We start from the raw sequence: 16,194 nt of genomic DNA on the forward strand, positions 1-16,194 counted from the left end.
CGGTTGATATTTTTCAAATTCAGAAAAAACCGGTTAACCGGTTTTTCATTATAAATAAAACAAATATATTTTAATTTGAAAAACTTATTGTTTATGTTTAAATTTGATTAATAAAACATAGCCCGAAATGATTTTTAACAGTTTAAAAGATTATAACTTTAGATCTAGTCGTCAGATTTACACTATTTCTTTCATATAAAAAAATTTGGAAAAAAGTGGGACACTTCTGTTAAACATAAGGTACTATGTAATCCTAGCTTATTTTAAAAGCCCTGTTTAGGAAATTTGCATAGGCATTCCAACACTTCCATAAAATTTCAGCCGTAAATTAATTATGGTAATTGGAATATAATCTTAAGATTGATAAAATTTTATCAAACAGTTATCAATTTTACAAATAAATTTTTTTAATTAATTAGGAAAATCAAAAAAGTTTAACCAAAGGAGCTGTAGAAAAATATACGCTAGTTCCTCGACTCGAATATTTTTAAAATTTAGACGGGCTGTATTATTATTTACTTAAAAATTTCATTTAAATAATCTTTGAATACAAAGCAAATAAAAGTATTCGAAACCGGGTTTTAAAAAGTAAAAAAACCGGGTTATTCGATGTTCGAAAAATCAACATTAAGAAAAAACCGACACTGGTAAAGCAGAAAAAACCGGTTTTAAAACCGGTTGAAAAATCGAGTCGATCACCCTAGTATATACTATACGATACGACTCAGTCGAATGTAATATTCTTACTAGTTTACTTCTTAAATATTTTCCCAGGCCCAAAAGAAATGTGTGTTAAAACTTATCGTTTCAGTTTGTTTCTGCAAAATGTGATGTCACTGGAGGCAAGTGCTTACCAGGTAAGTACTTACTACGAGTTAAGTAAGTAGTTTTGTTTTTGAGGAAAAAACATAGTCTACTAGAATACGTTTACCACGTCTACCAGGATAAACGTACTTACTTACGTATATAGTTATTTGTAAGTCATTACTAGACTCTTTCTAAGTAATGCATGCGGTATGTAGTAGTCATTGCAGAGTAAGTTTTTTCTTGGTATATATATATATAAATAATGTTTGAGAACATTTTTCATATAACATTAAAACTAATTATAAAAAGTTTGTAAGATAAATAGTTTTATCAACTTGATCGTGAAATTTACTCTTTTATAAGATAAAAACCCTTCAATATTAAAAACATGTAAAAGTTTTATACTGGCTAAACCGAATCTTGTACATCCTTTACGTACTGAATTAGTCAAAACTCAAGTAATATTTTAGAGTGTTTTTATGAACTGTCGAATTTATCGAACAATAATATCTCTGCTACAATTAATGGAGTACATGATCCATTAAAATAATCCCAAAACTACTCCCCTGTAAATTTGGTTGGAGTAAATGATCCGTTAAGTAGTCTAATGTAATGTAGGCATGGATCATGTTTATTATTTTGATAACAACATGGTCCATATCTTATAATTCTAGCAAGAGAGTAGTTTTGGGACTACTCTGGTTTGGATTAGATTTGGATCAGTCCTAGTCTTTTGAGGAGTACTCTTTATACGCGTGTGCCGACTATTTTTGCAATGATTGAAGACTTTGGAAAGATGATGTCAACAGAGAGACGATATATTAAAGTTATGCCACTCATAGTAGGGAATATAATTAAGAAAAAGTAACTAAACAAATGATTAAGATAAGTCATATTTTATTAAATGTCAATTCTTTATCTTGAATGAATCTTTACAAAATATCTTTATGAATCCATAAAGATAAGATCTGCTGGTCTAATGCAACTAAATTTTCAAAATAATAACAATTCAACTAAAAACTTAATTTAGTATTCTCTGAAACTTCTTATCAAAATGGACACACAAAGATTAGTGTCAACTAAAAGAAAATTTAAATCTACACAATTATTTCTAGTGGCTGGAGCAATTTTAATTTCTCTATTAGTTTCCGTTTTATGTATTGGTCTGACTGTACGTTACGAGGTAGATACCGATACTGCTGATGTGGAGAGTGTGCCCTATTGGAAATTAAAATTGCCTCCACAGCAAGAAATCTGGTATGAAAAGGGTATTGAAGAGTTAAAATCTGTTATAGTTAAAAAGGAACAAAGGGGAGAAGTGGAAAATGTAATCATATTTATAGCTGAAGGTGTAAATAGTGATATGTTATCGCGTGCCAGATTTATGAAACAAGACAATAACATTGAAATTAATCATTTTATATGGGATTCATTTCCTCATTTGGGTATATTGAAAGTAGGTATACTTAAATACTCGTGTTATAATTCTCTTAAGCAAATTATTAATGATTTAGAGCAGCTGTAGTTTTGAACCCACATGCGATGCTTTTTCCTTGGCCACTGCATTATTTGGCGGTGTTCATACTCTGAAGAGCTTAGGGGGAGTGGATAGACGTGTTAATCCCCGTAATTGTCAACAAGCATCAAATGATTCATTTCATATTAGCAGTATTTTCAAACAAGCTAAAGCTTTGAATTTACGCACTGGATTTGTAACAACACGCCGTGTAACTGGCCCTTTAGTAGCCGCTCTATATGCTCACACTAGTGATACCAACTGGGAATGTGATGGCTATATACCAGATAACCTAAAGGCAAAGTGTCAGGATGTGGCCCTTCAATTGATAAAGTCTAAAGAAGGCCGAAGTATTAATGTGGTAATGGGTGGCGGCCGCCAAACTTTAGTCTCCAAGGTTCCTGTTTCCAATCGCAGTATTATTGACGAATCGGTTTGTGATTCTTTAGATAAACGTAATTTGTTAAAGGATTGGCAATCTCATAAATTATCGGAAAATGTTAGCTTTAAATTAGTGCAGACACCCAGAGGTTTGGCTAGACTTAAGGGTTCACTTATGGATTATGTTTTGGGTGTATTTGCCAATGGTGATATAACCGATAAAGGACCAAATTTAACGAATATGGTTATGAAATCGTTGGATATTTTAAAGCGCAAAGATGCTGGTTATTTATTTGTGGCCGAAACTGCAGTTAAAAGCGATGAAGTGAAAGATTTTCGGAAAGTACTTTGGGATTTGGATGAGACAATTAAGGAAACCTTTAAACATCCAGGGTAAGATAATGAATATACTACATATATGCTATTCTATAGACCGAATTTTAGACTGAACTATAAACAAGACTAAAGACTGTAGACTAGACTGTAGACTTTATTCTAGACTAAACTCTAGACTAGACTATAGACTGGACTATAGACTAGACTATAGACTGGACTATAGACTAGACTATAGACTAGACTATAGACTAGACTATAGACTAGACTATAGACTAGACTATAGACTAGACTATAGACTAGACTATAGACTAGACTATAGACTAGACTATAGACTAGACTATAGACTAGACTATAGACTAGACTATAGACTAGACTATACTAGACTAGACTATAGACTAGACTATAGACTAGACTATAGACTAGACTATAGACTAGACTATAGACTAGACTATAGACTAGACTAGACTAGACTATAGACTAGACTATAGACTAGACTATAGACTAGACTATAGACATGACTTAGACTAGACTATAGACTAGACTATAGACTAGACTATAGACTAGACTATAGACTAGACTATAGACTAGACTATAGACTAGACTATAGACTAGACTATAGACTAGACTATAGACTAGACTATAGACTAGACTATAGACTAGACTATAGACTAGACTATAGACTAGACTATAGACTAGACATAGACTAGACTATAGACTAGACTATAGACTAGACTATAGACTAGACTATAGACTAGACTATAGACTAGACTATAGACTAGACTATAGACTAGACTATAGACTAGACTATAGACTAGACTATAGACTAGACTATAGACTAGACTATAGACTAGACTATAGACTAGACTATAGACTAGACTATAGACTAGACTATAGACTAGACTATAGACTAGACTATAGACTAGACTATAGACTAGACTATAGACTAGACTATAGACTAGACTATAGACTAGACTAGACTAGACTATAGACTAGACTATAGACTAGACTATAGACTAGACTATAGACTAGACTATAGACTAGACTATAGACTAGACTATAGACTAGACTTAGACTAAACTGTAGACTAGACTATAGACTAGACTATAGACTAGACTATAGACTAGACTATAGACTAGACTATAGACTAAACTGTAGACTAAACTGTAGACTAAACTGTAGACTAGACTATAGACTAGACTATAGACTAGACTATAGACTAAACTGTAGACTAGACTATAGACTAGACTATAGACTAGACTACACAGTGGGGCAGAATGGAAATTTTTTGGAAATAAATCTGGCATTTCTAAACGGCTGATCCGATCGGGATAAAATTTGGCGTGAGCGTAGCCAAGGAGTATTCGAGTTTAAGTTTTGAAGATGAACCCTGCAGATGCCCCAGGGACGGCGCTGTGGCGGCTCAAAGTAGGGTACCTACGACATGTAAAATTTTTAAACTCGTGCCATTTTTTTGTTTTTCACCCAAATACAAAGATTTTTATATTTTGTGAAAGCGCTCGACGAGATCTTGAAAAAACATGCTTGGACATACTACTTATCTCTTATAATATCCGAGTTATAGGCATTTAAAAATTTAGTGATACAAAATTTACCATACCTTGGTCCGCCTTTTTTTGAATACCGGGCGTAATTTTGGACCAAATGGACTCAATTTTTTCTTGTTAGTTAGACAACAAAATTTCCAATAATATACAAAAAATTTCAGATCAATATCGTTTACAGATCCAAAAATATAAGTTTTTTAATTTAAAAATTCAAAAAATTTCAGATTTTTGGCGTTTTTTTTGCCAAAAATGTGTCTTAACTCTTTTATTAATAAAATAAAATTTTTATTAAGAACATATAACAATTTTATAGTTATCTAAAAGGTATCTTTACGCAGAACGCTTTGGCGTAAAAAACTTGTCCTATTTTTTGAAAATGTTGCCACTGCGTCCTTCCGAATATGACCTATTTTTTATCAAAACTTCAACTTTGGGCGACATGTTCTAAAATCCCAAAGCTGGGATCAGAAAACTGAAAGCAGTTTTGGAAACCTCAATATGTTTTCTATTTACTCCAAAAGTATTTTCCCAGCCCTGAAAGAAATGTGGACCCTATGGGCAAAAAAGTAAAAAATCCCATTTTTGGGATTTTCATTCCTATTTTTGGGAATTGCGGGATGCCCTTTGACCTTTTCAATTTTTTTTTTATTCTTTTTGCATATTCTTATTTGAAATGACAAATTTAACAAGCGTTGAAAATTTCATTGAGTTTTGTTCATAAATAAAGATTTTGTCATATATTACATATTTGTTTAATTTCTCAAACTATGATTTATATCAAAATTTTAATAGGATCGCAGATAGCTACAAAAATTTAGTCCATATTTATCCTTTAATATCATTTTTTAGTTAGATATGGAAATTCTCGACCCTTTACAAAAAATTTCAAGCCAATATCTCAATTACATTCAAAAATATGTTCATTTAAACCTGTGTCCTTTAATTTCATCTTTTTCATATTTTAGTATTAAGTATGACAGCACATATTTAAATCTTATATTTACCTATTTTCTATTTGTTTGCTTATCCTTATAATGCTTATGCTTAAATTTTCAAAAATTTATAACTATTTTTTACCTAAATTTTTTCGACAGATCATTTCGTTCTGTTTCGTTTATGATCATGTAGGTAAAAATATACAGGTAATGATAATTTCGATTCATTCACTAATAAGAAATATCAATGACTGAATTACAGGTTATAGTAATATAGTCCTAAATGTTAATAGGTAGACAATTCGTAATTTTTACTTTGGAATACCTGTATCGGAAATGATAAGAATTGGTATATAAGTAAACTTCTCAGATTTTAAGTACCATATTTAATAAATCTACAATGAAGATTACATTGAAGTACGAAGAGTTGTGTTCCGTTTTATGGAGTATATCTTCAAAAGGGCCAGAAAGAATTGAAGACATTTCAAATTATATAAAAACGACATATAGTAGAAAAGTAGACAAAACAGGCATATCAAAAATTGAAAACTTTTTAAAACTTTTTGATGTAAAAAGTAAGTCTGTGGATGGAAATCAAAAGAAATTTCGATTAAAATTTTGTAGTTGGATGGAAACTACTACGGAAATCTCAACTTACAACACATCAATAGGAGCGCCTTGCAAGTCATACGAAGATTTATGTTCAAGGTAAAAAAAAAGAGGGTCACACAAAAACTTTTTTCAATCTCAAATGAGGAAATTGCTGATACATTTAACGAAATGCTGAAAAAGGAAAACCAACATATGGATGTCGTACATATTGCAACTATTCTTCCTAATGCATCACCAAAACGACTTAAGCGAATTGTGGAAAGTATACCAACTCCAACATCATAATCAAATTTTACTGAAGAGGAAGCAATAGCGCTTATGTTGGAACTGGGTCTCAGTCGAAATAAGTACCAAAGCTCTGCATGAAAAAGGACACAATATATTACCATCATACAAGGCGATCCAGGAAAAAAAAAACAAATTATCCTACTAAATCAACAAAAAATAATGAAGAATTGAAAGAACTGAGAGCTGCGGAAAAAAGCAGAATCCAAGAAGAATTTAAAGTTCAGATGGGATTAAACATCGACAAACCACTTTCAAGTTGCGGTAGTACAAATGACGGTAATACGTCGAGAAGGTTTTTTCGTGATTTTGAAATTACTTCAAAAATAACTGGAATCGACAAGGAGTTGCTTCGAAGAGTTAAAACTATTTTAATGGCACTGAATAGTAAACATAAAATTAATGAAAATCGATTTGGGGAATACACATCTGAAATTTCTAAATTACTTGTATCTCTGTATCCATGGAGGGAACTAACACCAACAGTACACAAAGTATTGTGTCATGGTCAAATAATAATTGAATCGAATATTCTTCCACTTGGAGAGTTAACAGAAGAAGCCCAGAAAGCGAGGAATCGAGATTTTAAGCATGTTCAACTATTCAGCTCAAGAAAATGCTCCAGGCAATCACAGAATGAAGATATTTTTAATAGTTTACTTCTATCTTCTGATCCTGTTCTTTCAACTATGCGAGTGCGTGGCTCATAATAAAATTATAATTTTTTTTATTTTATATACAATATTATAATAAAATAATTAACTACATAATTTTTAAAAATTGTCCAAATATTTTATTCAACACCAAATGTATGTTCTGTCATACTTAATACTAAAATATGAAAAAGATGAAATTAAAGGACACAGGTTTAAATGAACATATTTTTGAATGTAATTGAGATATTGGCTTGAAATTTTTTGTAAAGGGTCGAGAATTTCCATATCTAACTAAAAAATGATATTAAAGGATAAATATGGACTAAATTTTTGTAGCTATCTGCGATCCTATTAAAATTTTGATATAAATCATAGTTTGAGAAATTAAACAAATATGTAATATATGACAAAATCTTTATTTATGAACAAAACTCAATGAAATTTTCAACGCTTGTTAAATTTGTCATTTCAAATAAGAATATGCAAAAAAAAAAATGAAAAGGTCAAAGGGCATCCCGCAATTCCCAAAAATAGGAATGAAAATCCCAAAAATGGGATTTTTTACTTTTTTGCCCATAGGGTCCACATTTCTTTCAGGGCTGGGAAAATACTTTTGGAGTAAATAGAAAACATATTGAGGTTTCCAAAACTGCTTTCAGTTTTCTGATCCCAGCTTTGGGATTTTAGAACATGTCGCCCAAAGTTGAAGTTTTGATAAAAAATAGGTCATATTCGGAAGGACGCAGTGGCAACATTTTCAAAAAATAGGACAAGTTTTTTACGCCAAAGCGTTCTGCGTAAAGATACCTTTTAGATAACTATAAAATTGTTATATGTTCTTAATAAAAATTTTATTTTATTAATAAAAGAGTTAAGACACATTTTTGGCAAAAAAAACGCCAAAAATCTGAAATTTTTTGAATTTTTAAATTAAAAAACTTATATTTTTGGATCTGTAAACGATATTGATCTGAAATTTTTTGTATATTATTGGAAATTTTGTTGTCTAACTAACAAGAAAAAATTGAGTCCATTTGGTCCAAAATTACGCCCGGTATTCAAAAAAAGGCGGACCAAGGTATGGTAAATTTTGTATCACTAAATTTTTAAATGCCTATAACTCGGATATTATAAGAGATAAGTAGTATGTCCAAGCATGTTTTTTCAAGATCTCGTCGAGCGCTTTCACAAAATATAAAAATCTTTGTATTTGGGTGAAAAACAAAAAAATGGCACGAGTTTAAAAATTTTACATGTCGTAGGTACCCTACTTTGAGCCGCCACAGCGCCGTCCCTGGGGCATCTGCAGGGTTCATCTTCAAAACTTAAACTCGAATACTCCTTGGCTACGCTCACGCCAAATTTTATCCCGATCGGATCAGCCGTTTAGAAATGCCAGATTTATTTCCAAAAAATTTCCATTCTGCCCCACTGTGGACTATAGACTAGACTATAGACTAGACTATAGACTAGACTATAGACTAGACTATAGACTAGACTATAGACTAGACTATAGACTAGACTATAGACTAGACTATAGACTAGACTATAGACTAGACTATAGACTAGACTATAGACTAGACTATAGACTAGACTATAGACTAGACTATAGACTAGACTATAGACTAGACTATAGACTAGACTATAGACTAGACTATAGACTAGACTATAGACTAGACTATAGACTAGACTATAGACTAGACTATAGACTAGACTATAGACTAGACTATAGACTAGACTATAGACTAGACTATAGACTAGACTATAGACTAGACTATAGACTAGACTATAGACTAGACTATAGACTAGACTATAGACTAGACTATAGACTAGACTATAGACTAGACTATAGACTAGACTATAGACTAGACTATAGACTAGACTATAGACTAGACTATAGACTAGACTATAGACTAGACTATAGACTAGACTATAGACTAGACTATAGACTAGACTATAGACTAGACTATAGACTAGACTATAGACTAGACTATAGACTAGACTATAGACTAGACTATAGACTAGACTATAGACTAGACTATAGACTAGACTATAGACTAGACTATAGACTAGACTATAGACTAGACTATAGACTAGACTATAGACTAGACTATAGACTAGACTATAGACTAGACTATAGACTAGACTATAGACTAGACTATAGACTAGACTATAGACTAGACTATAGACTAGACTATAGACTAGACTATAGACTAGACTATAGACTAGACTATAGACTAGACTATAGACTAGACTATAGACTAGACTATAGACTAGACTATAGACTAGACTATAGACTAGACTATAGACTAGACTATAGACTAGACTATAGACTAGACTATAGACTAGACTATAGACTAGACTATAGACTAGACTATAGACTAGACTATAGACTAGACTATAGACTAGACTATAGACTAGACTATAGACTAGACTATAGACTAGACTATAGACTAGACTATAGACTAGACTATAGACTAGACTATAGACTAGACTATAGACTAGACTATAGACTAGACTATAGACTAGACTATAGACTAGACTATAGACTAGACTATAGACTAGACTATAGACTAGACTATAGACTAGACTATAGACTAGACTATAGACTAGACTATAGACTAGACTATAGACTAGACTATAGACTAGACTATAGACTAGACTATAGACTAGACTATAGACTAGACTATAGACTAGACTATAGACTAGACTATAGACTAACTATAGACTAAGACTAGGACTAGACTAGACTAAGACTAGACTATGGACTACACTATAGACAACACTATGGACTAGACTATAGACTAGACTATAGACTAGACTATAGGCTACACTATAGACTAGACTATAGACTAGACTATAGACTAGACTATAGACTAGACTATAGACTATACTATAGACTAGACTATAGACTGGACTATAGACTAGACTATAGACTAGACTATAGACTAGACTATAGACTAGACTATAGACTAGACTATAGACTAGACTATAGACTAGACTATAGACTAGACTATAGACTAGACTATAGACTAGACTATAGACTAGACTATAGACTAGACTATAGACTAGACTATAGACTAGACTATAGACTAGACTATAGACTAGACTATAGACTAGACTATAGACTAGACTATAGACTAGACTATAGACTAGACTATAGACTAGACTATAGACTACACTATAGACTACACTATAGACACTATAGACTAGACTATAGACTACACTATACCCAAAAATTTAACTCATTTCTAATTCGCATTGCCAGTTTCACCCCAAACAACACCATAGTACTTACTGCTTTTCTGGATTTAAACCATACCGCTGAAGCCCCCAATGACATTTTCCTCTATGCCATTGGTCCTCAATCGTATCTCTTTCATGGCGTTCATGAAGAAACCTATATGGCTCATATTATTTCGTATTACCTGAAAATGGGCATATTTCGTACACAAGCGAAATCAAAGAATTAACGATAAGTTTAACAGAATGTAATTTATTTAAATTTAAATGTAAATTTGATTTTAATATTTAACTAACAATAATATTTTTTTAATAAATAATTCTTAACTACAGAATGATTTCGAAATATTAGTTCTTTAATAATTTGCATCTTATCTAAATATCTTCCAAATCGGAACGAGAACTTGAATTCGTAGATGTATGACTAGTTAGGTTATTAGGAGCATTTGGCAGCCAATTAAATGTGGAGATGGGTGGTAAATTTGTATTGTTGTTACTAGTTGGGGGACTAGAAAGAGGCAATACCGATGGCGTTGCTGCTGCAGCATTATTCGTGGTAATTTCCTGGCTTATAGAGGTAGTCGCTGTTACCGTTGATGTTAAAGCTATTCTCGGTACAGGACGCAGAATATTTTGTCATTTTACCGGCAGCGGTATAATAGGTGAAGGCACCACTGGTCTGTTAATAAAATTTCCAGCTACATTAGTTAAATTACGCAAATGATTGGCCTGTACATACTGGAAAGCTGAAGAACGTTCTAATTGTTGTGAGAGATAAAATTCCCCTAAAGTATAGAAACGTCGATGATCGAATGGCGTGGGAAAGGGAAAACCTGCGAAACGTGCCGGATAAGGTCGTGGATGTTGTAGTGAGGGATATAGAGGATTTGGTTGTATTCTCTGAGCCGTTGGTAGCGATGAACTACTCAAATGTGGATTAGTAGGCTGGAATGTTGTTGAGGTTGCAGTGGAATTTTTAAATATATCCAGGGATTTGAGATTCTCTAACATTTGATGTGAAGCCTGATGTTTTTTGAGATAGGCATGTCTGCAAATGAAAATTTTCATAATAACAAATTTGTTGGAATATGTTTATGTGTAAAAAAAATTACCGTCGGAAAGTTTTGCCACATTGATTGCAAGGAAAGATGCCATCAACTCCATCATCAATTTTATCGGAGCTGTTGGATCCCGTTTGAGAGTTACGTTCGGCATGTGTTCTCTTTTTGGATTGACTGTTGGCTAAAATTTCGGATTTGGGTTTATGCCAGCGACGATGTGAGGCCAAGTTTGCTGGACAATTAAAAACCTAAAATGAGTAGAAATAAATTAAAAATTAAAATCTGGTCGGTAAATAAAAAAACCGCAATCGGTAAATTTTCAAATGTTAATTAAATGAAAATCAGACTAGTCCAATTGCTCTAGCAGCTTAAACGACAATCCGGTGAAATAATTGTTTATTTCGATCATATAGATGTAACACTATAAGAAGTCGTAACTCTTTGTCTGAAAAAATCAGAAAACTTTTCAGATTTGTAGGTCATAATTCCTTCGAAATCTTAAGTAATTTCCTAGGGAAATTCTGAAGTACTTTTCAAATTTAATGTTGAATAAATGTCATATCATCTCTTCGATATGTCTTCCAGAATTTTGATCAGATATCAGACAATTTCGAAAAGAACGTTGAAATTTTGAGTTACACGAGTTACAATTTCTAAAAGTTTTTTAAAAGAATAATCAATCCTTAGTTACTACGGAAGTAAATAGGAGATTTCATTTGACAACAAACTTAACTTTCAAAGAACCTTCTGTTAAGGGCCTAGGAAGAATATCTCCCTCACTATTTGTTCTAATATTTCAGATTAAGTATTTCATAACTTACCTTTTCACACTCCGAACACTTGTACTCAATATGAACAATACGAGGACAACGATGTTGAGCCAACTTAAAGGCATCATCGTACAAGGTGCGACATAGTTGACACAAATAAGCTCCAATCTTATTATCAATACTAGCCAATATAGCTTTAGCTTCCTCCGTAACCTCAACGACATTAAAAGCAGGATCAATGTCACCTTTACGCACCACCAACTCTTCATCATCACGCAATTTACGTATAATAGTGCCAGAAACCGGACTAATAGTTTCCTCATCCAATGACATGTGTTTGCGTAGTTTCATACGTTTACGTTCGGTTTTGTGAGTCTTATAGGGTCTTGAGGTGGATGGTAGTTGTGAGGAAATCATAAATTGTTGCTGTTGTTCCTTATCTTGCTGATGGGGTGAATTAATATTGTTCTTTTGATAATTAGTTAAATCTATGTATGTCTTGCCTTTGTCTAATTTTTCCTGATTTTCCTCTTGACGTCTTTGAAAATCTTTATCGAATAACTTGGCCAAACCATCTACAGCACGATTATGTAATTCTTCATTTTCATAGATCAACTTATTGCGTGTCAATACATTGCCATCCTTTTCCAGTTCTTGTTCTAAATCCGCTTGACTTTGTAAACGTAACATTGTGATGGCTCGGGCAGACAAAGGATTTATGTCATCCTCATCATCATTACCTAGTATGTCAACATATTCTTCTTCCTCATCAGGATCTGCATTACTGTTGTCTTGTGTTTGTGAATTAAGGTTTTCGTGCCTTGAGCTTTGGGGACTTTGTGATGATTTATGTGGTGGCTCATTAGTTTCATCGTCTTCATTTAGTTCTTGAGAACTCAAAAGTGTTTCCTCATCCTCTTCATTCTCGCCATCTTCTTCCTCATCGTCTTCTTCATCTTCATCTTCGGTCAATACAATTGTTTCATCGTCCACATAAATTGTTGCCATATCTCTACGGTGTTGATGATGTTGCTGTAGTTGCAGCGGCTGATGTTGGCGTGAGTGCTGATGGTTATGTCGTTGATACTCTTCTATTGTTGAAGTACTTCCACTTCGTTGACTCTTTGTTATTTCTCCAAAATTGTTGATTATTTCTTTATTATTGTCAATATTGAAACTTTGTGTTGTGGCGGCCGTGTTGTATGACTCCTCATTCAAACCATATGATGAGTTTAATTCATCACGTCTTGTATAGGTCATGGTGTGTAAAAAGTTGTGTTGCTCCGTTGTTGAGTTGGTTGGTTCACCGGCTACCGTTGTTCCCATGACATGCGGACGCCACAAAAAATGTTCGTCTGACATAAATCTTGTACGTTTTCTGGGTGGTGAAGGTGTTGAGGGTGGGGTAATGGGTACAATATTAACTCCAGCTCGTAGTGATAAATCTAGTGGTGAAAGTATTAAATTATTTCTAGATATTCCTCCTGTGACAGACGTTGCTGTTGTCGATGTGTTTGTTACTGGCTGATGAGATTGTTGTTGCTGCTGTGGTGGTCTTGTACTAAATTGTGGAAATGTCTCGTTTATTGTTGGTAATGTACGACATTCCAAATAATGTTCACTCATCATTTTCAATATTTACTGTAATTAGTTGAAAATTCGTTTTTTTATTAAGTTGTGTTGTGGTGGTTTATGAAATTTTTGAATATATCGCTTATTTACTACAAGGCTGGCAGAATCCAGAAAAGGTCGTTTCGAGAAAAATGGCTTTGAATGTTTAATGACATTTTACTTATAACTTTTAAAAAAGGGGATTGATAAATTTAACTAATTTTAAATAGAATATCTTAATATGTATCAAATCTAAATTGACATTTAATTTTTATTTATCGTATTTTCGTGAAAACAAATGTTCTAGTTTTTACGTTTAAAAGAAAAAATCGAACCCACTCCGAAAATAATATACATACATATTTGAAATTAGCAAATTTTTATGAAAGACTTTATTTATTCATGTTTTATATACCTCAGTTCAAAAACTCAGAATTTTGGAACGTGTCATTGTAGTAAATGATCTATATCATTTACTACAATAATAAACAATTAATTGATCGAGTTGGGAAAAGTGTTGCTGAATGATTTGTATATAAAACTTATTCGCGTAGGTACAATTTTATCCGGATATCATTATTACTATTTATGCGTTATTTACGATTATGTGATTTTCAGATGGGGGCTTTATATGGGATCTATTACCTTATTAGTTCGTGCAGATCCAAAAAAAAAAAAATAATCATAGAATGATTTGTATATTTACAAACCACATTCGAAATTTTACACGCCTGGTACCAAATTTACACCAAAGAGCTTATAATTTTTCAATAACATCCGTTGTCAACAACAACAATATAAAAAATGTACGACGTTCCCAAATCAACAAAAAAAATAATAGTGTGTTACCGAAATGACAACATAAACAGAACGTTGCGTTGTCGAAATCACAACGATGCATTGCCAAAATGACACAAAGTGTAATCGCCAAAATTACAATGGTGGTTGTTAAAATGATAACTGAGTGTTATTTGATGATAACTAAGTGTTATACACATCCGTTTTCTAAATGTTAACAAACATGGTAAGCTTATTTTTGACAACGGATTGTATCAATTTCGGTACTTTTCTACCGGTTTTTCCCTCTGTGTGAAGGCTTTTTTTCGAAACCAAATTGATAATTAAAAATCTATTTACTCAAATACAAAATAATATTTTGATTGGACAATTAGTTTTTTAGATATCAACGATTAAAAATTGTTCGTTTTTAAATATATATTTACGTTCAAGGGTTAATTACGATTTTTTCGATGTCATCATAATAACGGTTTTTCATTACATAAGTTTTTGTATAAATCGGTTGAAAACAAGATAATATTTCACTATGCTTAAGTTTGAACTTAACAGTTTATGGGTTAACATTGTTCGATTTTACTAAAACTTTATGCGTTTCCTGTAATTTTTAAAAAAAAATTGTTAAAATTTCGAAACTGTCGTCTGAAGGATTTTCCGTTTATGACTATACCGCCAATAAGTTTTACACTTACAAACGAATATAAAAACTCAAACATATATTCAGGCTCTTTATCAAATTCTGAGTCGATTTAGCTATGTCCGTCTGTCTGTCTGTCTGCTCACGTTAAAACTAAGCAAAAGAAATCAACAAAATTCACCAAAAATATTAATTGTTATCTTAAGCAGTTTGGTAGTTTTTCAGAAACTACAAAATATAATTCGATAAATTTTGTCACACGTTATTTTTTTACTCAGGAATCAATGATTTTGATCATAAAATCAAACAAATCGATCCAAAATAGCTCCCATACAATGATACATATTTTCGGAAATGGATTTATCGTTAATAACTTCTTCTAATATGTATATCGGTAACAACTTAAAATTTTGAATATATAAATATAATATGAACAGAAATTATACTACCAATATAGATTTGTATCGGTCCATAATTGATCATAGTTCCCATATAAGGTCCACTTACGTTAACTAATAAATCTATCGGGGTAAAATTCGACATGATTAGGTTTTGTATGTGTATAAATCATTTAGCAAAAATTTTTCCGAATCCGTTCACAATTGGTCATAGCTCTCATATAAGGTCCACTTTCGAAAATCACGTAAAAGAGTATATTTTATTGATAAATAAAGCTATCGAAATAAAATATGTTTTGTGCATAGATCAATTACTCTACTATTTAATTTTTTAAGGTCCACTTTTGAAAATCGAGACAAAATTCGGCATGAATATGTTTACGGATAGGCCCGTGATTGGTCATTGCTCTTATAAAAGGATCAATTCTGAAAATCACTTAATAATACATAACTCATTATTAAATGATTATATCCGAATAAAATTCGACATCAGCAATTTCTGTGTGTAGATAAATCATCCTGCTGAAATGTTTTCCAATTGGCCCATTGTTGGTCGTAGCTCCCATATAAGGTCATCAACATCGTT

General features: G+C 32.2%; 2 protein-coding genes across 2 annotated transcripts; one reads left to right on the forward strand and one right to left on the reverse strand.

Moving 5' to 3' along the window:
- Positions 1–1,841: 1,841 nt before the first annotated feature.
- LOC119609326 (alkaline phosphatase 4) lies at positions 1,842–10,648 on the forward strand. The gene is made up of 3 exons (XM_037964069.1): positions 1,842–2,263; positions 2,322–3,097; positions 10,362–10,648. Exons 1-3 carry the CDS (start codon positions 1,862–1,864, stop codon positions 10,564–10,566), a joined length of 1,383 nt encoding a protein of 460 aa, XP_037819997.1. The 5' UTR covers positions 1,842–1,861; the 3' UTR covers positions 10,567–10,648.
- A 64-nt stretch (positions 10,649–10,712) lies between these two features.
- On the reverse strand, positions 10,713–13,796 carry LOC119609059. The gene is made up of 3 exons (XM_037963741.1): positions 12,219–13,796; positions 11,449–11,645; positions 10,713–11,384 (listed from the first exon to the last, which is right to left on the reverse strand). The coding sequence occupies exons 1-3, from the start codon at positions 13,794–13,796 to the stop codon at positions 10,973–10,975; spliced, it is 2,187 nt and encodes a 728-aa protein (XP_037819669.1). The 3' UTR covers positions 10,713–10,972.
- Between the last annotated feature and the right edge of the window lie 2,398 nt (positions 13,797–16,194).

Source organism: Lucilia sericata, unplaced genomic scaffold (genome assembly GCF_015586225.1).
Source record: "Lucilia sericata isolate MDLA Ls3-8-SP2 unplaced genomic scaffold, ASM1558622v1 Contig000022F_arrow, whole genome shotgun sequence".
Classification (NCBI taxonomy): domain Eukaryota; kingdom Metazoa; phylum Arthropoda; class Insecta; order Diptera; family Calliphoridae; genus Lucilia; species Lucilia sericata.

Coding starts and splice junctions, on each gene's coding strand:
- LOC119609326 (XM_037964069.1), top strand. CDS start 1,862: ATGGACACACAAAGATTAGTGTCAACTAAAAGAAAATTTAAATCTACA. Junction 2,264..2,321: donor CTCATTTGGGTATATTGAAA/GTAGGTATACTT, acceptor TTAATGATTTAG/AGCAGCTGTAGTTTTGAACC. Junction 3,098..10,361: donor GAAACCTTTAAACATCCAGG/GTAAGATAATGA, acceptor TCGCATTGCCAG/TTTCACCCCAAACAACACCA.
- LOC119609059 (XM_037963741.1), bottom strand. CDS start 13,796: ATGATGAGTGAACATTATTTGGAATGTCGTACATTACCAACAATAAAC. Junction 11,646..12,218: donor AGTGTTCGGAGTGTGAAAAG/GTAAGTTATGAA, acceptor TACTCATTTTAG/GTTTTTAATTGTCCAGCAAA. Junction 11,385..11,448: donor TGTGGCAAAACTTTCCGACG/GTAATTTTTTTT, acceptor TTTCATTTGCAG/ACATGCCTATCTCAAAAAAC.